General features: G+C 44.7%; 2 protein-coding genes across 2 annotated transcripts in view; one reads left to right on the plus strand and one right to left on the minus strand.

Moving 5' to 3' along the window:
* Positions 1-22199, plus strand: part of capn5a (calpain 5a) — a 41734-nt gene extending 19535 nt beyond the window's left edge. Inside the window, exons 3-13 of the mRNA XM_036536398.1 lie at positions 2072-2203; positions 10759-10967; positions 11392-11584; positions 12023-12216; positions 15255-15332; positions 16280-16475; positions 16739-16861; positions 17309-17505; positions 17890-18011; positions 18836-18972; positions 19201-22199. Of these exons, the coding sequence (XP_036392291.1) occupies positions 2072-2203; positions 10759-10967; positions 11392-11584; positions 12023-12216; positions 15255-15332; positions 16280-16475; positions 16739-16861; positions 17309-17505; positions 17890-18011; positions 18836-18972; positions 19201-19383 (1764 nt within the window). The 3' untranslated portion in view covers positions 19384-22199. The remainder of the gene's footprint in view (positions 1-2071; positions 2204-10758; positions 10968-11391; positions 11585-12022; positions 12217-15254; positions 15333-16279; positions 16476-16738; positions 16862-17308; positions 17506-17889; positions 18012-18835; positions 18973-19200) is intronic.
* ompa (olfactory marker protein a) lies at positions 7065-7873 on the minus strand. Its single transcript, XM_036536399.1, has one exon. The coding sequence runs from the start codon at positions 7709-7711 to the stop codon at positions 7223-7225; it is 489 nt and encodes a 162-aa protein (XP_036392292.1). The 5' UTR covers positions 7712-7873; the 3' UTR covers positions 7065-7222.
* Positions 22200-23676: the final 1477 nt, after the last annotated feature.

Raw genomic sequence — 23676 nt, forward strand, 5'->3', positions numbered from 1 at the left:
TGCTTTACCTTCTCACTCCCTCAGTTTCTGTATCTCTCCACCCCAGATTTCTCTGTGTTTATCGTATCGTCTCCTAGTACAGTGCTGGCCAAAAGTATTGGCACCCCTGCAATTCTGTCAGATAATGCTCAATTTCTCCCAGAAAATGATTGCAATTACAAATGTTTTGGTAGTAATATCTTCATTTATTTTGCTTGCAATAAAAAAACACAAAAGAGAAAGAAAAAAAAGTCAAATCAAGTATCAATTTACACAAAACTCCAAAAATGGGCCAGACAAAAGTATTGGCACCCTTTGAAAAATCATGTGATGCTTCTCTAATTTGTGTAATTAACAGCACCTGTTACTTACCTGTGACACATAACAGGTGGTGGCAATCACTAAATCACACTTGCAGCCAGTTAAAATGGATTAAAGTTGACTCAACCTCTGTCCTGTGTCCTTGTGTGTACCACATTGAGTATGGAGAAAAGAAAGAAGACCAAAGAACTGTCTGAGGACTTGAGAAGCAAAATTGTGAGGAAGCATGGGCAATCTCAAGGCTACAAGTCCATCTCCAAAGACCTGAATGTTCCTGTGTCTACCGTGCGCAGTGTCATCAATAGGTTTAAAGCCCATGGCACTGTGGCTAACCTCCCTAGATGTGGACGGAAAAGAAAAATTGACGAGAGATTTCAACGAAAGATTGTGCGGATGGTGGATAAAGAACCTCGACTAACATCCAGACAAGTTCAAGCTGTCCTGCAGTCCGAGGGTACAACAGTGTCAACCCGTACTATCCGTCGGTGTCTGAATGAAAAGGGACTCTATGGTAGGATACCCAGGAAGACTCCACTTCTGACCCAGAGACATAAAAAAGCCAGGCTGGAGTTTGCTAAAACTTACCTGAGAAAGCCAAAAACATTTTGGAAGAATGTTCTCTGGTCAGATGAGACAAAAGTAGAGCTTTTTGGGAAAAGGCATCAACATAGAGTTTACAGGAAAAAAAAACGAGGCCTTCAAAGAAAAGAACACGGTCCCCACAGTCAAACATGGCGGAGGTTCCCTGATGTTTTGGGGTTGCTTTGCTGCCTCTGGCACTGGACTGCTTGACCGTGTGCATGGCATTATGAAGTCTGAAGACTACCAACAAATTTTGCAGCGTAATGTAGGGCCCAGTGTGAGAAAGCTGGGTCTCCCTCAGAGGTCATGGGTCTTCCAGCAGGACAATGACCCAAAGCACACTTCAAAAAGCACTAGAAAATGGTTTGAGGGAAAGCACTGGAGACTTCTAAAGTGGCCAGCAATGAGTCCAGACCTGAATCCCATAGAACACTTGTGGAGAGATCTGAAAATGGCAGTTTGGAGAAGGCACCCTTCAAATCTCAGGGAGCTGGAGCAGTTTGCCAAAGAAGAATGGTCTAAAATTCCAGCAGAGCATTGTAAGAAACTCATTGATGGATACCGGAAGCGGTTGTTCGCAGTTATTTTGTCCAAAGGTTGTGCTACCAAGTATTAGGCTGAGGGTGCCAATACTTTTGTCCGGTCCATTTTTGGAGTTTTGTGTAAAATGATAATTGATTTAATTTTTTTTTCATTGTCTTTTGTGTTTTTTCATTGCAAGCAAAATAAATGAAGATATTACTACCAAAACTTTTGTAATTGCAATCATTTTCTGGGAGAAATTGAGCATTATCTGACAGAATTGCAGGGGTGCCAATACTTTTGGCCAGCACTGTAAATGTCCACTTAACTTGAACGCACCCGTGATTATGGTGGGGAACTTACCTAAAGATACCAGTCACCTGTAATATTATTATACATTCTGGGCCATTATCATATCCACTCAGAACATACACTATAGAGTATACAACTGAAATGGTATGTGCTCTTGGCAAGTTAACAGTAGATCTCTCTCTCTCTCTCTCTCTGTCTCTGTCTCTGTCTCTGTCTCTGTCTCTGTCTCTGTCTCTCTCTCTGTCTCTGTCTCTCTTTCTCTCTCTCTCTCTCTCTCTCTCTGTGTCTGTCTGTCTCTCTCTCTCTCTCTCTCTCTCTCACTTTTTCACCCTCTCTTTCTCTGTCTCTCCCCCAGGAGCTGTGTGATGACCCCCACCTCTTTGTGGATGGGATCAGTGCCCATGATCTGCACCAGGGACAGCTGGGGAACTGCTGGTTTGTGGCTGCCTGCTCCAGTCTGGCCTCCAGGGAGTCTCTGTGGCAAAAAGTAAGTGTGCGTGCTCCCTGCATGCCTCCCTATCTTTGTGTGTGTGTTTCTGAGCTGGAGCGTCTGCCTGTGTGGCCCTGTTTGGTTGTGCTGTGACCAGACTACCTGTTCAGCACCTCTACAGTTCTCTCCAGGCCTAATCTGGAACAATATCCTTGCCCTCTTATGAAGGATACAGTGTAACTGTCATTATAACCCTGCCCTCTAATGCAGGATCAGAATCACTGCCATAGCCATAACCCTGCCCTCTAATGCAGGATCAGAATCACTGCCATAGCCATATCCCTGCCCTCTGAAGCAGTCTCGGGGTCACTGCCATTAGGTTCCAGTCCATGACGTTCCCCCAGCTGGCCCAACACTACCCAGAACTGACTGGATGAGGAGGATGAGGTTAACTTGGAGGTTATCACATGTCCATGTGGTTCAGTCATACTCGGGCTGAGTGCTGCCGCACGGTGCATCAATAAAAGTTAATATTACCTCCCAAGAGGCAACATGACATGAGTCAGACAAGGCTTTTGTTCATTTCTGTCATCCCTGTTTCACAAGTGTTAGTCTGGACATATCCGTGGGTGGTGATTTTCATTATTGCCCAAAGAGTCCCGTAGTCATTACACAGAATACATCCGCCTGTGTAGGAGCTCAATTGAAGATGGGAATGCCAGGGACAAAATGAAACCATCATTTGCTCAATTACAGTTTGCAGATGCCCCATTCACCTCACTATGCACCATTATATTGTTGTCTCAGAACTGGTTGGCTTTCAGGCCAGTGTTTTGATTCATGAAAAAGCTATTTTCAGTGCAATTCGTGCATGGCTCGATGCAATTCACAGATGACAGCAGGGCCTCTGAATGAGAGGTAATACTCAAACTCTACCTATAGTGCAGTTCAGCATGACCTCTGCTCTCAATGGTTACCATGACACCAAGAATAGTATTTGCGCAAAACTTTTTTTAATCCAATGGGGAGTTTTGAATGGAAGTACACAAAGATGAGTTCTGTGAGTGAGCTAGTTGCTGAAGTGGTAAGGAGCAGTGCTTGTAACCCGGAGGTTGTAAGTTCGATTCCCCACTGGGCCAGTGCTGTTGTACCTGTGGGCAAGGTTCTCAACCCAGAACATCTAGTTATTCTATTTGTCCTTAAAGCTAATTAGCATTGGAGTTTTGGCAATGGAGTGTTCTGTTCAACAGTGGGAGGGACAGAATTCTCTATGCAGCAGAGTGGCAATAAATCTCCCTCTCACTCTCACTAAACAGTAATTTAGCAATGTTTGTGCAGTATTTCACTTTCAGATTTCATTGTTTTTCCTTTGTTGAAAGCAATTCAACATCATCCACCCTATACTTGACGTGGCAATATTGCGATAAGCAAACAATTATCTTGTGAAGTAAAGTCATATATTATGGTTTTAAAAAGCCTTTTTTGAAGGCTTGGTGATTTTTACTGCAGAGTTGAGTAAGTGGGTCAGATGGCGAAAGAAAGATTTGTTCAACGATTCGATGGTTGTGTCTTTTCTATGAATGATGGATGTGGTGGCAGACATCATCAAACATGCTGTGGCCACTGATGTTTTGCCAAGGTTACCAGCTATATGACATACCATTTCATTAATAAGAAATGCTGTACAACTGTACAGTCTTTACGTACGCCTGGGGTTGGGGGCAGATATAGGTGCGAGCACCTAAGTAAACAGCAAGGATGGATTCTTTCCTGCACCAGACAGACAGAGAGAGACTGGATATCGGCATCGGCTAAGCTGACAGAAAAGCAAGACTGAGTTCCAGTTCTGTTTTTCACTATCTTTCAACTCGTTTGTGTGAAACGGCCTACTGAGAGGCAGGATTGATTTTTTTTATAATACATCCTCCATTTCCTGAAATAGGACTTTTGAGTTTCTCTCACTGCACTTCACTGAGGAAACAGCTGTTGTTTGGTTCTTTGTGGACAGTTTCCTCACACCTCTGGGACTCAGCCCCAGAAAAACACGTGGCACTTCAGAGGCCCGTGTACACGGTTGTTCGCAATTTAACTTTCGACTGAAAAATCGGAGCAATCCACATTTGCTGTCATTCACATGGGTGAGTTGGAGCCTCATTCATCCTGTCCAGGTGTAGGAAATTTATGATTCTTGAGAGAAAGAGATTCATTGGAGAGACTGTAAACAGGTAGCACTCTAGATCACAAACAACTCCTTAGTTACTGCTGCCCAGATGCGACATACAGCCTACTCTTTAAATTACACTACATTACATTGATGCATGTATACAAATTGTAGAAGTTAGACAAACTAGTTACAGTATAAATCCCCATGACTCTTACCTAAATACAGCCAATCTGTATTGAGGGATCTGGTGGGTCTGGTTTCATGTGGCCATGCGGGTGAGGGGAATAGGGAGGAGGATTTGTTCCTTGGTCCGGCTGCCTAGCTCTATATCTGTCCCGGAACGTTCTCATTAAAAGTTCTCCCTGGGCTCACAGACACCCCATTCCCTCTTGAGGCCTCATTATCGACTGTCACCATGAACATCTGTCCCACAGGCCCTCAGTGTTTTCACCTACCTGCCTCCCTTGTAGGCACCACACGGCTGTCCTCCAAAATGCCTGCAGGGCCCTCACCAAATTTTTTTTTTTTTTTTTTTGCCAGAAGCCCTGAAATTTTTATCACCCAGCTTGCCCTGTCATAGACATTTAGAGCAAGTAAGAGTTTTTTTTTTTTTTTTTTTTTTTTTTTTTTTATGAAATGGTTTCATGCCTGAAAGGGATGCTTCCATGCTTTTTGGCTCTAACCAGCAGCAGCTGACTATATAGAAGCCCTCTCTTTTGCCTGAAGGGAGATTGATACTGGGAGTCACTGGACAGTCGGGAGCCTCACAAGGTTAAACCCTCACCCAGCAGAATCTTCTGGGCTCTGTATCAGGCACTTCTCAACCTGTCATGATGTAAAATGTAAGGTGTAAAAACCACACCAGGTTTCCTTGGAGATACCTTGCAATGACAGTGGTGCTTAAATACCCTAAGCCCCTCATATGCAGCCCATAATGTCATTTCAACCCCTTTATAAATGTCCAAATAGTGCATGCAGTGTCTCCTTTCACTGTCTTATTTCTCTGTGAAGAATGCATTCTTATCCAAATTACATAATTTACTTTTGACCTATGTTCTGTTTATACTGCTACAAAATCACTGCAGACTGTCAAGTTAAGTGTCTTGTTTAGGGGTATAACAACAGTGTCCAAGTCAGGATGCACACTTGCAACCTCCTGGTGATGTTCACTTCCTGCAGTTACTATACCATACTGCTGTTTTGTGATTGTTTCCATAAAGATTATTTCACCAAAAATACGCAAACTCCATCATTTAATGTCCACAATTTGGTTTATTTTCAACATTACATAGAATGGTATTACAATGTGATACTGTAGCATGAAGAAATACACCAGGAGGAGTGGCAGAGAGAAGAGAGGAAGTCTTGTCCTGACGGAAGTCACATAGTGACGTAGTGGGAGAAAAAAATGGAAGATCACTGTATGTGAGAAAGTCAGCAGGAACTTTGGCCCCTGTTCCACAGAGGGTTAGAACACTCTGGAATGTGAAAATCTGTTCTGGAATGGAACATTGCAGAATGCTGTTTGATGCAGAGGTAATCGTTCTGGCTCATGGTATTTGTAGTTCTATTCTGTTGTGACAGTTTGGTCTTATCTTTATATTTGGCAAGGTCATATGAGTGCAATTAGTCTTCACCAGCATGGGTAATACTGAATTTCAACAGGTATGAAGTCAAATGTTTGATATTTAGATAGATTGTTTAAAGTTACTATAGTTCTTAAGAAACAATATCATTTTGATAAAGAGCACACAAATAGGTGGTGTTATTTCAAAGGGAATACAAGTTTTGTGTGCAAATGATTCAGATTGAAAAGATTAATTAACAGGTAGTAAAGAGTGTAAATGAGTATTTGTTTCAGTACATAACAGAGCTGGGTGAAATTAATTTTCTCTCACTTTGTCTTGATAGTGCAGTGCATTGTTTGAAAAACAGCCACACTCTGCGATAGAATTTTTCACTGATAAGAACCCAGTGATATTGATGCAGAGTTCTATTGATTAATCTGAAAGCTTCACTAGCTGGCTTTGGCAAAAACAGTACCTCCATGGTGGCTGGCCTCTCTTGCACCAGTACATAGTTGACACAACAGCTTTGAATGAATTTCCAGCCCAGAACAGCGAGAAGGAGAGACAGAGGGAGGGAGACTGAAGCCAGACAGGTTTTAATGGACTGTTGAATAGAGCTACACTGCAGACTGTGCATAGATGTAGTGCATGCAATCACAACGGTTATTGGGAGGCTTAGTGTGTTTGTCTTAATTAGCTACATAACCAGGGTAGAATGAGATAATGTTTTAAACTAGCCAACCATAGATTTCTAGGATCTCATGTAAACATTTAAAACTATGTATTACTGTATATCCATTTATACCATTTGAAAATAGATTATCTAGATAGATACATTCGCATGACATAGTAACTATTAGCAAATTGCACTATTGACCAAAAATACTTTTATGCAAATCTAAAACCCATACAAAACAACAAAAGCAACTGGTTGAAGTCCAGAGAAATACTCAATGACATTGACATGCTGTTGGGATTCGTTGCAAGGTGCATTTTGAAGAATCAAGGTATGAAAGCTGCTTATAGTAAACCTCTGCTCTTGTATATGGTACGTCTACTACTGATGTTCCCAATTCGTTATATCACAGGAAAAAATATTCTAGACAAGCTGTGTACAAGTTGTGCAGTTGCCACTATACAGAAGAAGCACGTAGCTGAAAGTAGATATATTAGGTTAAGGGTTCTGCTTAGTTCTGCTGTAGACATGCACTCAGAGGCACAGTTCAGGTAGGCAGGCATTGGAAGGTAAAGAAAGAGACAAACTTTTGATCACGGGAGTAGAGTGCAGACTGGCCTAACCTTGCTTGAGGGAATCTTCCAAGTACCTCTGTGCTCTGAGACACTTCAGCTCTTCTGGGCGGCTTTGAAGGCTATGGAGCAGTCGATGTTGTCCCTGTCGAGGCCGTCCTCGAAGGCGAACAGGAAGAACATGACCTTCCGGATCTTGGCGAGCTCGGCTATCCTCTCGCCGAACTCCTGGGCGTCCGCCTCGTAGCACTTGACGGGGGCGTCCGGGCCATCCTCGGGGGTCTTCCAGAACAGCCCGGCAGGCTCCAGCAGCTGCCGAGTCATCAGGTGGGTGAGGTCTGGGGTCCAGTGCTGCGAGGTGCCAGTGATGGTGAGCTTCCCCGGGGCGGAGAGGCGGATGGTCCAGCGGGCGAAGCGCAGGTTCTGCTGGGAGAAGTCCAGGCGGTAGACGGCCTCGTGGGGCTGCAGCAGCCGCTCGCCGTCCTGCCGCTTCTGCCCGCGCTGCTGCAGCGACTGCACCCGCAGACGCATCACCTCAGTGAGCTGGCGGTCCTCCCGGAAGGGCAGCTCCAGGTGCGAGGCCATGGCTGCGTGGCTGCGTGGGCTGTGCGGATTACGGGCTGCGTCTGCGTCTGTGTCTCTGGCTGCTGCTGTCGTCGTGTCCCCCGGTCCTCTCCTCGCTCTCCCTCTCTCTTCCTCTCCTCGCGCGCTCTGCGGCCAACCCCAGAGTGTTGCAGACCCCGTTTGCCCGCTTCGTTTGGGACTTTATTGATTCACTTGCACAGACAATGAGGGAACAGGGGAGGGGGGTGGGTGCTCGTGTTGGCGTGATGTGTGGCAGCGCTAGGCAACAAAAGCTAATGACGTACGCAGCTGCAACTCTGGGATTTTCCTCTGGGCATTTGGGATGAGCCATTGCTAGAGTCTGTATTTATTTATTTATTTCTCGTGTGCCATTTCAGGAGACTGATGTATGTGAGGGGGAGATGTTTTTGGGGGGTGGGGGGGGGGGGGGGTTAGTGACATTTATGAGATGGGTGATTGTATCTTATATATCCCTCTGACTCCTCCTCCAGAATAGAGCCCTTCCCTAGCCCTCAAAACCAAAATACAGTGGGAACAGCATCAAAACTGAGAAGAAAAACAGCATTAAAGAGGAGCACAGGCACATTCAATTTCTGAAGAACCTCTTAGTTGTATGCAGTCGATGTATTTGTCTACATTTTCAATCTATGATATGTCAGTCTAGAGTCTAGTTGTTACTGTAGGTTAGAGTAATGGCAGTATGGCATGGTGTGAGGAACTGAACCTACAGCATAAAGCTGCAGGTTTGATTCATTAGTGAGGCACTGCTGTTGGACCCTCAAACAAGGTAATCAAATGAAATTGTCTAAGTAAATATACAGCTGTATACAAAGGATATAAGTTTTTAACTTGGACAAGTTTGTTTGCTAAGCCAGTAATAATACTTTAAACATGTTTTCTCTACTGTAGTGTCTACAAAATGCATAATCATATATGTGATCTAAATGGCTGTGTGTGTGTGTGTGTGTGTATATGTATGTATGTGAGTGTGTGCATATATATATAAAATATATGTTCGTATTGCTTTTCCCAACATCTTTGTCATTAAGGGCATCATTTGTGGCATCATTAATTCAGCTACAGACCATTTGGTAGGTTACATAACAGGGCACAGTCTAGGTTTACCTGAGGGATTTAAAGGCCCTGCCAGTGCATTACCCAGCAATCCTTGCAAGACGCGCCTCTCTGTCAGACTTGGGCTGCATTCCAGTCTTATCCCTTAAGCCCTCATGTCCTTCTTTTTGGATGTGAAGCTGACATGCCCCACCTTTTAGGGATGTTCCAGTTTGTAGTCACTAAGGTGTAGTAGCTCAAATCCAGCCCTCAGATAACCCCTCGACAATGGGAAAAGTGATGCAGTGTTTGGTTGAGGGATGTTTGGAAGGACATCCCACAGACAACTGTCAACTCATTTCGGCTGGCCTACTGCACACAAAGAGGTTCCTTATCTTTGTGACAATCTACTTTGCAAATCAATAGAATTAGGAACAGGAGTGTTAAGTTCATACAGTTGTGACCACATGTTTTTAGCAATGCACATTTATTAGGCTATTTAGGCGATATGTGACAAAATCGATGAGCACACTGTAATCAGATATAGTAGAACCTGATTATAAGATCACCACTGCTGCAGGTATAGTGCTCAAGCATCTCATAGCAGAAATATTGTAGCTGTGCCATTTACCAAGAAAGGTTAGGCTAAGTAAGGAACTAATTCCAATTTTAAGGTGTGTTCCAAAGTAGCTGCTTTTTCACAGCTCATCCACACCTTGCTCTTACAGGCCCTGGAAAGATTTCTTGATGATGTCATGCCATGACACAAGGTGCCATCCCTGAGAGAAAATACTGAGAGTGGCCAATGGCTTAGAGCATCAAGCTATACATTTACTGATACCATTTGTGGTCCTATCCTGTGAGTCTTGGTTTCATTCAAGTACTTATCATCTAGGCAGAGCTGACACATCCTTTGTCACCCAGTTCTGAGAGTGGTAGTGATTTCAAATAGAGCCAGTGTCTGGAGTGGTCTGGAGGCTCTAAAAAGTTCCGTGGCATGCCCACTCTGACCCAGAAGGTTGGAAGTTAATTCCTCATCTATGGAAAAATGGTACACATTCTATGTTTGGCACTCAGCCTTAATAGAGACAGATTGGGGGTTATCGCCCTACAACAGACTGGTGCTCTGCCCAGAGGGTACACTTCACCAGCCAATTCACACAACAGAAATGGGGATAAGCTCTGACCCTATTAGTCAAACAATTTTTTTTTTTAAACACTGTTCACACAGGACTCAGGATTCAGAACTGTGTGAAACATGCAGGGTGCTTTACCTAATTGTCCAGCCATGTTGATCTCACACACCTGCTTTAACTTTTTATTCATATGGGTACTCATTTAGCCATGTGATGGGGTTTGAGCATGCTACTTTCATCATGCTGCCTTGACACTCCATCAGTTTACAGGCTTAGTAAGTTAAAACGTAGTCAAGTTGACACTGACAAACATAAAACAAACAATATTGCTGCTAAAAATATGTGTACGGTTTGTAATTGAAAACACAATTTTAAAAACCATTTTCCAAGTAAACAGATGCATCAAATTGTCGCAAATCACAGGAAATAAAACAAAAAGATTATGGGTTTCCAGGGGTTTGCTGAAAACAGGTAAAGTAGGTAAAGCTGCAAAACCCACAGGCTGGTATAATATAACAAGGTTGGGGGGTAAGCCTTGCCCAACTGTTGAAGTCACAGGGGACCGCAATCACCAAGGACAGTGAAAGTGGACACCTGGGGGATGTCTGGACAACTAGTCTCATGCAAAAAACATTAATCATAGTTAATTTCCCTCCTGCATTGGTGTTCGTCGTGCCAAAAAAGAGCCGGATTTATCATGACAGTGCTGGTAGTGTGATGGATTTGTGACGTACTCTGGATTGCGACTCGCTGCCAGGACGGGAGAATTGTGTGGCAGGTTTATAGGCCGCTGTTTTATGACCAGAGTGGAATTCTCAGCTGCCTGATGGGGATCACTGTGTTCCTCTCCCGTGACAGGTCATCCCAGACTGGAAGGAGCAGGAGTGGAACTCGGAGAAGCCAGACTCCTACGCCGGCATCTTCCACTTCCGCTTCTGGCGCTTCGGGGAGTGGGTGGACGTCGTCATCGACGACCGGCTTCCCACCGTCAACAATCAGCTGGTGTACTGCCACTCCAATGATAAAAATGAGTTCTGGAGCGCCCTGGTGGAGAAGGCCTATGCCAAGCAAGTACCGCCAATCACATCATGGGGGACAGGGTTGGAGCAGCCAATCACAGATTGCAATAGCAAAGCTGAGGGGAAGTGTTTGGGCTAATTTGAAATAGGCTATCTTGGGAAGAGAACATTGCTCTCGAGGTGCTTATACAGTAGCCCATCGTCACTTCATTGATAAAATTAATGTGCAGCTCAACCCAGCCAGTCACAGTTTAGGTCTCAATCTGACAGTCATACTTTTATTTTTCCCATGTAGTGCTGTCAGTCAGTCATTTTGCCAAGCAAGTGTCAGGAAAATGCCAGTCAGAAGTGACCTGTTGAAGGAAATCATTTTGTTTTGGCGCAGAGGCATTGAGCCTTCCTGATGGCCCTGCTCTGTATTTCAGCAGCAGCTCTATCATGGTGATAGATGAACTTATTTTCCTCGCCGCAGGATATATGGTTGCTATGAGGCCCTGGACGGGGGGAACACGGCCGACGCCCTGGTGGACTTCACAGGGGGTGTGTCGGAGCCCATGGACCTGCTGGAGGGCCAGTTCTCCCAGGACGAGGCGGCACGCAACCAGCTGTTCGAGAGGGTCCTAAAGGTCCACAACCGAGACGGGCTCATCAGCTGCTCCATCAGGGTAAGGCTCTGACTTCAGATGCACAGGCGCGTACGTTCAAGCACCCTTGATCAGAGGGTAATTGTGAAAACAGTCATATGACAGTGACAATGACCGCCTGTCCAAAAAGCACACAAAGTGCCACTGTTCTTCACTGCATGACCCAAGAGCACATCTAGGGGTTGATGATGACTGATTATGTTTTTTTACATGGATTACTTAGATTAGAAAATATTAATTTTAAAAACACATTTTACTGGATTTTTTTGCCCCACCCCCGCCACCACCCTCTAATGCCAAAATTCTAAAACAATTTAAACGTGACAAAAGACCACTTGCGCCCCAGCACAGAAAAACATCCCAATGTGTTCCCATGCAAACATAGGTCTCTTGTCTCTGGGTGCACGTATGGCTGTTAATTTGCGGAGGGTATTCTCAGGGTGTCGTCTCGTTTCCTAGGCAACCACCTCAGCAGACATGGAGGCGCGGCTGGACTGCGGCCTGGTGAAAGGCCATGCCTACGCCGTCACCGACGTCAGGAAGGTGCGACTGGGACACGGTCTCCTGGCCTACTTCAAGTCTGAGAAGCTCACCATGATCCGCATGAGGAATCCCTGGGGGGAGAAGGAGTGGAACGGACCCTGGAGCGACAGGTAACCCGGCCCTCTGTAGGTCTGGAGGATTTACACACATCACTTCATCCACAGGGGATAAACTGAAAGCCTGAATTTTACTCAAGTCAGTTTTAAAAGGCCCTGCGTTTACTGTGAGTGTCATGGGCCAGTTTCAGTCAGCTCTGGTGGTTTAGAAGTTAGTTGACCTCACTGTGTTATTCACATGACTGGCCTGGTGTGGAGCCTGCATCCAGACAGATGGGAACCTGTCTTTCAGAGAAGCTTCTTTCTCTACCTGAGTGCTTCTTGTCACAGCCTGATAAGACCACCCACTATGAGTCCATCAGGCTATTGCCTCCGGGACAGCGCGTCCTGTGGAGTCTGGTGGGAGGGACATGCACTGAGCAGGAGAGTGTGAGCAAAGCTCTAGACGTCCTGAGGTCAGAGAGCAGATGGGCTCCTCATACATCGTGTGGCAGTTCCACTGGAAGTGTCTTTCTGTGTCTCTTTTTTCACATTGTGCTATGCATTTGCATTGTTTGTAATCGCATGCATCCAATGTCCATTTATACAGTCATATTTTCACAGTATCAAATGTAATAAATAAGTTACAACCCTCTGCTCCAGAGACTGTGACCTCTAGTCTCTATCTCTGTACTCCTGTCCATTACCCTAGCTTGGCCTGGGTAGTTGCAAGCCTGTGGTGGCCTGGTCCTTTGTCATCTCTGGTGGCTCTGTGGTATCCCCAGTCCTGTCAGCCCACAGCTATCTCTCAGAATCTGCATGCAGTCCCTTCTGATGAGGTGAAAATTCTCACAGATATGAGTGTTGTTGGCACCCCTGCACGTCACTCCAGCTGACTTGCTGAAAGACCAATATGACCCACAAAAATGGAAAATTCGTGACATCATCTGTCCCATACTGCTCACCTATTTTTACAGTGAGAGACAGAAGGTGTGAATAACGCATTGCTAAACTAAGAAGTAAGGGAGTCAGCATTCTGTTTGACCATAAAGGAAGCTCACCTTATGCTTGAGGTTGCTTTGTGACTGGCTGTGTGACTCTTTGCATGTTCAGACCTATGCATACTATGGGAAGTTGGTACAGGTATTGGTTGTTAGTACAGGGTTTTTATCAGACTGTATTTGCTTAGTAGATGGTCTTGTTCAGGATATTCACTGATGCTGTACCGGTGAAGTACCTTTCTTGATGGTACAACAGAAGTGCCACCCGCTGAATTGGCAGCCCTCTGTATGCAAGCTCTGCTCCCCACCCACCCCAACCCATTGCTGCTATTTCTGCAGTGAGTGTGCTTCCCTTCACTCCTCCCCACACCCCGTGCAGGGAGTGGGGGAAGGGCACCAGAGACTGAAGGCAGAAACCGACTGTTCCATTGGGACACCTCCCTCACGATGTGTCTGCTTGCAGTGCTCTCACAGCGCCCTCTAGTGGAGACTGCAGGAAGCACCAAATCATAAGACCTCAACTGTTAACTAAACATCCTTTAATTCCCCCTGGTTGCCAAAGGGGGATGTAGCGCACATTTTAAAGAGCTTCATTTATTTTCAGATCCTCAGTAGAGATAAAAGGTTTGTGTTCTTGAAAGGCTGCTTGTTGAGAGAAGTCATGCTGGATGTAGAATGCTGATGAGCACTTCTGCGCATTTGCGGGGAATCACCCTGGGTTTGGTGCGGCTGGCTGGTGACGGGCCCTCCCTTTGAGCGCCACTGTGTTATCAGGATTCCAGCAGGCTGTGGTCTGCTTGTTTGCATTCCACAGCGATAGCTCCACCCTCTGAACCTTGGCCAGTCTGACATTAGCGCAGGCTTCTGCCAAGTTTGTCTGTCAAACCCATGCGTGTGCGCGCTTCCCAAGGGAAGCCTAAAGCAAATCACAGACTGACGTTTTTCGGCCTGACGCTTCAACCGGTGATGTACAGATTTAGAGGTATCGCTGTGGAAAGTCAGCTTTAGATACTGAGTCTCCTGCAGAGTGGTTAATGATGTTATTTGCGACATGGAAGAATCCATCCTCAGCTGCGAGTCTGTATCTGCCATTGAACCCCTGCTGTGAGGACCGGCATCGAACCCCTAAACTTAGTTACAGCTCTTATCTCCAGAGTGCAATTTAGACCAGCGAGCTGCAGGCTGGTTGCTTGTTCGATTGGGCCGGACTGTGAAATTGCAATGCCAAGCCATGAGGAAAAAAAAAAGGGGGTGGTGGTGGGGGGGGGGGGGGGGTTAGCTGCCGGAGAGGAAGACTGACTTTTCGACACCACTCGAATTAAATCATTCCGTTCTGCGGTGAAACGGCAAGTCATCAGCCCCGCACCTTCTTTTAAAATTCCGCCTCTGTTCCGGGCCCCCGCAGGTGAGCAGGTGTGATTGATATGAGGAATAATCTAAGGGCACAGGCAGCACAGGCCTCATCAGGTGGAACGCAGCGGCATTCGCCCGCCTTCATTTTTACGTTCCTCCCTTTATTTCATCCCCCCTCCACCGCCGCACGGCGCAAATGAAGATGGAGCACTCATTTGGCTCAGTTTTTATTCTTTATGCTGCTCTGAATTATTAAACAGAAGAAATCCAATTAAAGTGAAAGCGAGTCTCTCTTTTGATAACTCGGCATGAATGATTTATTTGGGGTCGACGGATGCTCAGTCCCTCTATAAAATCAAAACCTTGTTTTTTTCTTCTTTGTTCCCTTCTTTTTGGCAAAAAAATGGAGGGCTTGAATTTTAATATCACTTCCTCAAAAGGTTATGGATTGGAAAAGTAACTTTCCACTGTTTTGGTTTCCTCATTTGTCTTTTTCCCTGTGAGAAAAAAATGAATCCTGCCCATATTTTTTCCTCCTAACACATAACAGTGTGTGCCGGGTGTGTGTGAGAGGAGGAGTCACACAGAATCCCACCCTCTGTATTTCACCCCAACACCGAGTTTCGAGTTCCAGGTCATCTAAGCATCTAGAGACATGAATCCCACCTGCTGCAAGTCCCACATAAGTGGAAGCTCCGCAGACCCATCATCTGAACTGCAGAGGGTTTGAACCTCTGTGTTTTTTTTTCTCGTTTTCAGCTCTGAGGAGTGGCAGAAAGTGAGCAAGAGCGAGAGGGAGAAGCTTGGCGTCACAGTGCAGGATGACGGGGAGTTCTGGTAAGAGCCGGAACTCTGCATGCATACCTGACTTTCGTTCATACAGTCTGAAGATGCTGCCATTTTGTCTATCACCCGATTTCATTTAAGCAGTCAGAAGACCATTTTTGTGGGCTCCTGCTGAACACTCAATCCCATTAACAGACCTGAATGTTTTAGCTCATGAAAATGAAATAAAAACACTACAGGGGCTCCTACAGTGTGAACAAAATTAGCTTATTTCCACCAGGGTAGTGTGGGTTTCATTTCCCAGGGTTTCCTCATTGCACCACTCTCCACACCTTGCCACTCAGCAGTGGCCTATGAGTCACTCAACTGTTATCAGGGAGTTGCACCTATACTCCTTTCACCATTGCTCTCCTGGTACACTGTGGGACTTTTAGTATGAAAAAGAGTCATGGTTGGCCTGCGTGTGTATGGGAGGACTGCATACACTGTGCCCCAGTGCTCCAGGATGAAAGCATGAGGGTGTTACAGTGAGATGAGGATAATATACTAATATACTATAAATATTGATAATTCCAAAGTTAGGGGTAGAAAAAGGGGGAAGATGCAAAAAAAAAACACAGCAGCATGTCTATGTATGTTTTTGAATAGACAGTGAAGTAAATCTGGCATCTTCTCTGTTTCTCTCCTTTCCTGCAGTTCTTACTCTGTTTGAGCTCCAAACTCTAACCCTCTTCTTGGCACCTGAGCTCAAACTACTAAGCAGTTCCTGTCTGTCTGAACTTTGATCCCTTAACCCTTTATTCCCTGTCTGAGCTCCAAACCTTTCCCTGTCTATCTTAGCTCCAGACCCTAATTTCCTCTCTGTTTAAGCTCCTCACTAGTGATGGTGGTTTAAGAGGCCTAGTTTTGGCCTAACTCTCGGACACAGTGGTGTCACACCAATCACAGGCCCTGACCCTCTCCTCTCCCTCCTTCCCTGTGCCATGCCTGTGACCCAGGATGACATTTGAGGACTTCTGCCGCTACTTCACGGACCTGATCCTGTGCCGGCTAATCAACACCTCTTACCTGAGCATCCACAAGACCTGGGAGGAGGCGGTGATGAGAGGATCCTGGGCGTATCAGGAAGACCCACTGAGGAACCGCGCTGGGGGCTGTATCAACCACAAGGCCACCTTCCTGCAGAACCCCCAAGTAAGAGTTCCAGTGGACCTGTAATGGACCCCCAGTCATTTATTTTACATTAGTGACCTTGATCATGCGCTCTGATCTCTTCAGATCCATAATACATGACCTGTGTCTGCAGTATCTTGGGGCGCATATATGTGTATTTGTGCAGTGTGTCGGTTTGGATGAGTTTTTGAGTATGTAGCAGTGATCTCTGTGGGTTGGGGTGTGTATTGTATGTTTGCATGCAATGCCCCTTATCTGACTGACCTGTGTGTTTGTGTTCACAGTATGTGTTTGATGTGAAAAAGGCAGAGGATGAGGTTCTGATCTGCCTGCAGCAGAAGGACCGGCGAGCCAGGCCCAAAGAGGGGAAGGGTGAAAACCTGGCCATTGGATTTGACATCCACCGGGTGAGGGGCGGGACACGGGTGTTTGGAGGGGACCTGCAGCGCAGTGGCAGAATCCGTTAATTGTTTTAGTCAACTCAGGTTCAACAGGGTATTTTTGTGTAGGGCTTTACAGTTATTTTACCACAGAGCTAATTTTGGTTTAACTGTTATTGTTTTCTTTGTTTTTTGTAATGAGCAACTCCGGGAGGCAGCAATTTAACATTGCAGTGCCACAACATTTTTGTTGTATCATTAGTAAGCTGCAAATGTTTGAGGGGGTGGAATCCACGCGTGTGTGTATTAAACTAACTTCTTCTGTCCAGAATAGCTGCAGTGATGTGACAGCACATGCAAGTATAACTAAGATTTACTTTATCGTGGTGTTGTAATGTGTGTAGATGTTATCTGTACGCTGAGGGAGCGTGCATGCACAGGTGTAACCGACCCCCACTCCCCCCCCTTCCCCAGGTGGAGCTGAATAGGAAGTACCGCATGCACACGACCCAGCAGAAGGTGGGGGGCTCCATCTACATCAACTCCCGCTGTGTGTTTGTGAGGAAGGAGCTGAAGGAGGGGCGCTATGTCATCATCCCCACGACCTTTGACCCCGGCCTGCAGGGAGACTTCCTGCTGCGGGTGTTTACTGACGTGCCTTCTGACTGCAAGTAAATTACACCCCCCCCCCCCTTATTCCTGTAATGTGCATCTTGTATTCCTGTCCATCATTCTCAGAAGTTATCAGTATGCACAAAATTGTTCTCCAAAAGCTTTTACTGTCATAAACCGTGGAAGAAATGTTATACATACTGATATACTATGTTAATAACTGTGGAGCAGTTTGGGAGGTCACTGTGTGTACTTTGGATGGGTGGGTGGGAGAGTGTAATTATGTTGAGGTTATGAGGGTGAATGAATGTTTTTGGAGATGTAACGGTGTGGTTTTGGGGTGTGCATGAATGTGGTTCAGGGAGCCAATACTACAGTGGGAGGTATAGGGAATTGGGCAGCATTCCAATGCATTTAGCTCCCTCTCCTCTCTCTGACCACAGAGCATTGACCTTGGATGAGCCACCCCAGACCTGCTGGACCGGGATGTGTGGCTACCCTGTCCTAGTGACACAAGTGCATGTGCTGGGGGCAGTGGGGCTGCAGGGCCAGGACTCCAATGGAGGTACGCCCTCTTGTGGAAGAACAATGCACTGCAGGGTCACACTGCTCCAGCTCTGGGGTGCCCATCTCATTCCACCTCTGCTCCTCCTTGGCAAAACAAGTTGATTAATTACTCAAAACCTTTCTGCGATTTTCTGTGTAAAAAAACAGGGTCCATCCCACCCATTACAGCACTTGTATATGAAGTTTCATTGTATTATTTCAGTCAAAGATAGATTTTTGGTTTCTGTTATACAGGAATGTTCATTCATTAGTTACTTTACTTTAGAATGGTCAGCAAAGATGGAATACCAATACTTACTAACATGTCAAGAGGAATAAAAATTGAAAATATTGGCATTTGGACCAGTAAACTTGGTTCATACCCACCTTGCTGAAAAACAATTATCCATAGCTATATGCATGCATGTAAAAATTCACTTTGAAATAAGTCTGTTTTTCATTGGGTTAATGCTTAAAGAATGCAAACTGTGCATTCCTTTCTGTACAGTAGGAATTATGTGTTGTTCATAATAAGGCATGTGATCAGTGGTTCATTGTGGTCACATGTAAATCAGCTTTATCTGAATCACCAGGAGCTATGAAAACACACATTTTCATTCAAGGTCCTGTATCTGGGCACCACCTTGTGGCCAAAGTCCATAACTGCAGGATTTAAGCATTGCAGTGCTTTATTCTTCTTCCGGTATGACCTTGCTCTGTTTAAAGATGTAAGTGTCTATAACAATACTGTTTTATGGTTGTGTGTCGTGCTTACATTTTGCTCGGTGTGATTTTGCACTCGTAGTCAGTGAAAGTGATTGACAGATGCCACTGTGGTTTCAGCCTCGGACCCTTACGTCATAGTGAGCTGCGAGGGGGAAAAGGTGCGGTCTCCGGTCCACAAAGACACGTGCAGCCCAGACTTCGACATCAAAGCCCTCTTTTACAGGAAGAACTCCAAAGAAGGCATCCACATTAAGGTTAGCAAAGTGGCAGCGAGGCAGATGTAATGCTATCCGGCCGTGTGCGAGTCATGACCTACAACGACAATGGCAGCATTGTGCTTCACGTCTATACATGTAACCACCACCTCGCGTTTCACTAATTCCTTGGTCATTAACACTACCCTACAAATGGACCACTTTAAACCGGTCTCTCTGTCTCCTGCTCCCCCTCTCTCTCCACCCTGTCCCCTTTTAACACGACAGATCTACAATAAGAACGTGATCAGTGACTCCTTCCTGGGCCAGGTGACCCTGTCTAGTGACCCCGGTGACCTTCAGCAGCAGCACACCGTCCACCTGCGGGACAAGGGCAACCGTCAGAGCAACGACTTGCCAGGGACGCTAACCGTCCGGCTCATTACCTGCAGCACGCTGACAGACATCTGAGCTCCACCCACACGTCACGCCCGTCAAAGCCTTAGCCCCTCCCTAAAGGTCGCTTTGCCTCTGACAGAACATATATATGTGCAATTGTATATATTCTCTCTGTGTATTCTCTGCATATACATCCAATGGTGTTTACAAGGGCTAAGTGTCGAGGAGGCATCTGTGTTATGTTTTTGACTTGCTGAGGGGCGTGACTTTTACAGGTAACCCTCTCCCCTCACACCCTCCTCCATGTTTAAGCACCCCATTCTGGCATTAGATGGGACAATCCTCCCTCACCCCCTCATAACCTCCAAAAGGCCAGCTCACTGCCCTTCTGATAATGAAAAACTGAAGCCAATATCCTACACTTCATCCACGAAGAGTCTTTAAGAGGACTGTCCTCTCTGATCTCTCTCACTTTGAACTGGTCAGTATGTGCAGAGGAGATTGAACTAGTGGACACTAATTTAATAGACCCTATAGTTATACATCATTTAGACTTGTAGCTTATGCTTTGTCCTGTCTGTCATTTTAAAGTATTTATGGGACCAAAGACAGCTGTGCCATGTTGGTTGAGTATGCCACAAGCATTGGGCTGTGAGACACGGCACCGGGCTGCTAATTGTGATGGGCACAGAAGAAAGTGGATGTATGGGCATTGGGTACACCCCAGGTGAGCATGACAGACCCTGCCCAGACAGGACAGGAGTGTCAGTTATGAAGAACGCGGTGTGTGGAGGGTATGTATGGAGGCACACAGACCTCTGAGATTTACCAGTCTTTGTTAGCTGGCATTAGCCCTTGCCCAACCAGAGGTGCCACAGCCCAGATCACATGACCAGGATTCATTGCCACTGCCGTGACTTCTGTGCCAAGCATTATAAATGAAAGTGATGTCACCAACAGCAGAATTGCAAAGTAGGTAGGAAATAATTCACAATTCCTTTTTAAAATGTACCACTCTGCGGTGGTATTTCCAGATAAGGACAGTACTGAAAGTGCTATTTTGCCTGGACTGAACCTGCTGGCATCCAAGTTGATTTATTGTTTACTTCTTTCCTTTCTTTTAAAGGACAATTGCGTCACCCGAGCCGGTATATCAATCCCACTGAGAGTACTTCTGCAAAGTAGTGTGTGAAAAAAGATGAAAGCGTCTTGCCATCACTGTGAAGTATTTCATTCCCCACTCCCAGTCTACTTGATTTTTAAACATGCCATAAGCTTTGTCTCTATGTATAGTTCTTGACTTTTGAAATGTTGCTTGTTTAACTATGACTGCACTGGTATTGGTTTGGTAGATTCTTTAAGTGTGGTGCATGGGCCAGAATTATAGAAATGCATCCCTGGGGCCAGGTGGATTAGCAGGTCTCAGGTGTTGTATATCCAGCAGTAACAATGGGAGCCCATTCAGATCTAAGGAGAAGGAGCTCTGGCCATCATCAGCCAGGGTTTCATTGCTGCTTTTAACTAACAAGGAATTACTAAATCCTGTGCTAGAATAGCGCATTCACTCGCTCACTGTGTCACAGGTGTGGGCCGTTCACGAAATTAAACAGATGATGAAGACGTATTTTGAGAGTGCTCCAAATGCCAATGTTGACTGGGATAAAAGAAATTGTGAAATGTTGTGTCATCATGTTCAAACAGATTTTTGTCAATTTATCCTTTAGCTGTAATTCATTTTTACTATTTGTATTATTGTATATACAGTTTCTGACTTCAAAGGTAAACTCACACTCAGTCATTACCAAAGTAATATCAGTGCAATATTTTTCGTTTATGAGAACATGGGCAGGAGTTCCCACCCATTCACCTAAGAAGTTCTTTTGTTTTGGGGGCTGTTTACAAATGATGTTAATCATTCCTTTTCTTGCAATTGATTCTAAGCTTTGCAAAGTGCTCTGTGACAATCTCATAGTGAAGGATGATAGGCTAAATATTCTTAGACTGATTATGTCTTCTTCCTTATATCAAAAGGTACACAATCAACCACCAAGTTAAAAGTTGAATGTGTTTATGTTTTATAAGTCATTGAGTTTATTCTTGTTTTCAGGAAAACAGCAGTCAAAACCTGTGTAATGTAATTGAGCTAGGTCTGAATCCATATTTCTTTATTGCTTTTGAGCATCATGGAGTGGGTTTTACAAACTCAGATGTCTAAGAAGAAGGCATAGTAAACAATTTTCATTTACTATAATTCAGTCGCTTTCATATACTGTTTGACATTAGGAAGGCTACTAATGCCGTTTGTATTGCACGTAGCTTCTACAATGTCCCACACACAGAAAGTGGTGTGACATCATCAGTAAATATCAATAGTTTCCAGACATCATATATTGCATGTCATATTGATTATGGCTGGGAACTCACCTAAAGACACCAGTCATCTGTAATGTTATCATACATTCTGAGACATCATCATATCCACTCAGAACATACAGTATAGAGTATACAACTGAAATGGAATGTGCTCTTGGCAAGTTAACAGTAAATTTAATGTCATTTGTGAATATGCTCATATGAAATCCATTAAACGAAGACAGACTGCTATCTCTCTCTCTCTCTCTCTCTCTCTCTCTCTCTCTCTCTCTCTCTCTCTCTCTCTCTCTCTCTCTCTCTCTCTCTCTTTCTCTCTCTCTCATAGATTTCTCCTGGTAGTTTACCTGAAACTTTCAAAGGTATTGCATGATCGCAGTCAATGGAACATACCTAAGGCCTTTTTACTGGGAATTTTTTATCAATATTTTGTATTTTTCTGTTGAATCTTTTGTATCTCTCTGTTAGATCTTGGGTTTGAAGGAAATATGTTTACTCTGAATAAACTGATCTGAAAGATGGCATTTGATTGTGTTTGATTTTAGTACTCATCATTTCAATCCTTGTGGTGCCTTATTAAATATTTTTTATTATATTTTCTAAACTTTTGTTCCATGAATTTCAGATAAAACATACACATGCATGGATTTGTTTGAATAAATATCTATATTGGTCATTTCTGAAGACTAGCCTATTACATGTGGCTATTGCCATATCCTTTTATCTTTCAAAGATTAGAATATTATTTTCATCATCATGTAAATCACGTTATTATACAAAACAGGGAGTTTATTATGTATTTGCATTATTTGGGTTAAATAAAATAGCACTGGTTCCTCACATTGTAGTGGTATGCATAATAACCTTAACTGAGTTTTTTTTCCCAGTTTATTCCACAGGCATACATTTCATGCAGGAGCGGGTGGCTTGCAGAGAGAAGCAGAGTTTATGGCTCGGAACGCAGTAATGTCACCCTGGAGCACAGACCGCTGTACTTAAGATCAGCTCCAAGTGCCACTACCGAGAGTGTCGTAGAAGCTGCCTGTGAAGTGCTCAGATGTGAAACGTGGGAGAAGGAGAGCCATCTTTGATAGTGCTAGTGCTGCCAGTTCATGTTTTTTGTGCACTGTAGCCAGCCTTAATTGATGCCTATGAGCAAGCCCTGAGGCTTCATCTCTGTGTGCTGGGGTTAGAGGAGCTGACTACTTCCAACCTGGGAGATTCAACTGTGCCAGAACTTCCTCGTTCCCTGCCCTCATATCGTTCAATCCAGTCATGATTTTTCTTCTTATTTGCTAAATTAACAACTTACCCTATAGCCAAACCTGTGTTTGTTTATTTCATTTCAGTAATCAGATGTCCACACTTTCAGGATTTTGGATTCCTCTGGTTTTCTCTGTAAATCAACCAGTCAATGAATCCATTAATCAAGTAAATCAATCCTCTTTCCAGTGACGCTGTCACAGATCGCAGAAAATGAACAATCATTTAAAAGCAGATCTGTAAAACACATTCATTTTCAGTCATTTTCATGGCACACATTCAGCTCACACAATATTCCCTTAAAGCGTATATCATTACAGTCACATGAGAGATCTATCAACAGCACATAACATGTAATTACAATTTCAGGAGGAACAAAAACAAACGTAAACAAGAAATTGGGAAGCTGTGGGTTTTGTCGTATCTGACCCAAACCGAAAACAAAGAGCATGATACAACTCATTTGTTCAGCTGTGTGTAAGAAAGCTGGGGGGAACTAAATGAGGAGAAACAGAGTGATGGGTCTGGCACCACAGATCATCCTCATGTGTGTGTCTTTGGTGTTTACACGGAAGGGGGAAAGAGTTCGATCCTGTGCCCACTGCTCAAATGTGCCTCAAAGACAAAGTTAACGAAGCATAAGGATAATCAGTATGGGAGTCCCTCTTAAAACGCAAGCCTTGACCTTTTCCACACAAAGACCATCTGGACAGAGGGATGGCCCCAAAGCAA

Source organism: Megalops cyprinoides, chromosome 9, assembly GCF_013368585.1.
Source record: "Megalops cyprinoides isolate fMegCyp1 chromosome 9, fMegCyp1.pri, whole genome shotgun sequence".
In the NCBI taxonomy this organism is placed as follows: Eukaryota; Metazoa; Chordata; class Actinopteri; order Elopiformes; family Megalopidae; genus Megalops; species Megalops cyprinoides.

What these genes read in the sequence shown, in the direction of transcription:
- ompa (XM_036536399.1), bottom strand. Translation starts at nt 7,711, where the DNA reads ATGGCCTCGCACCTGGAGCTGCCCTTCCGGGAGGACCGCCAGCTCACT.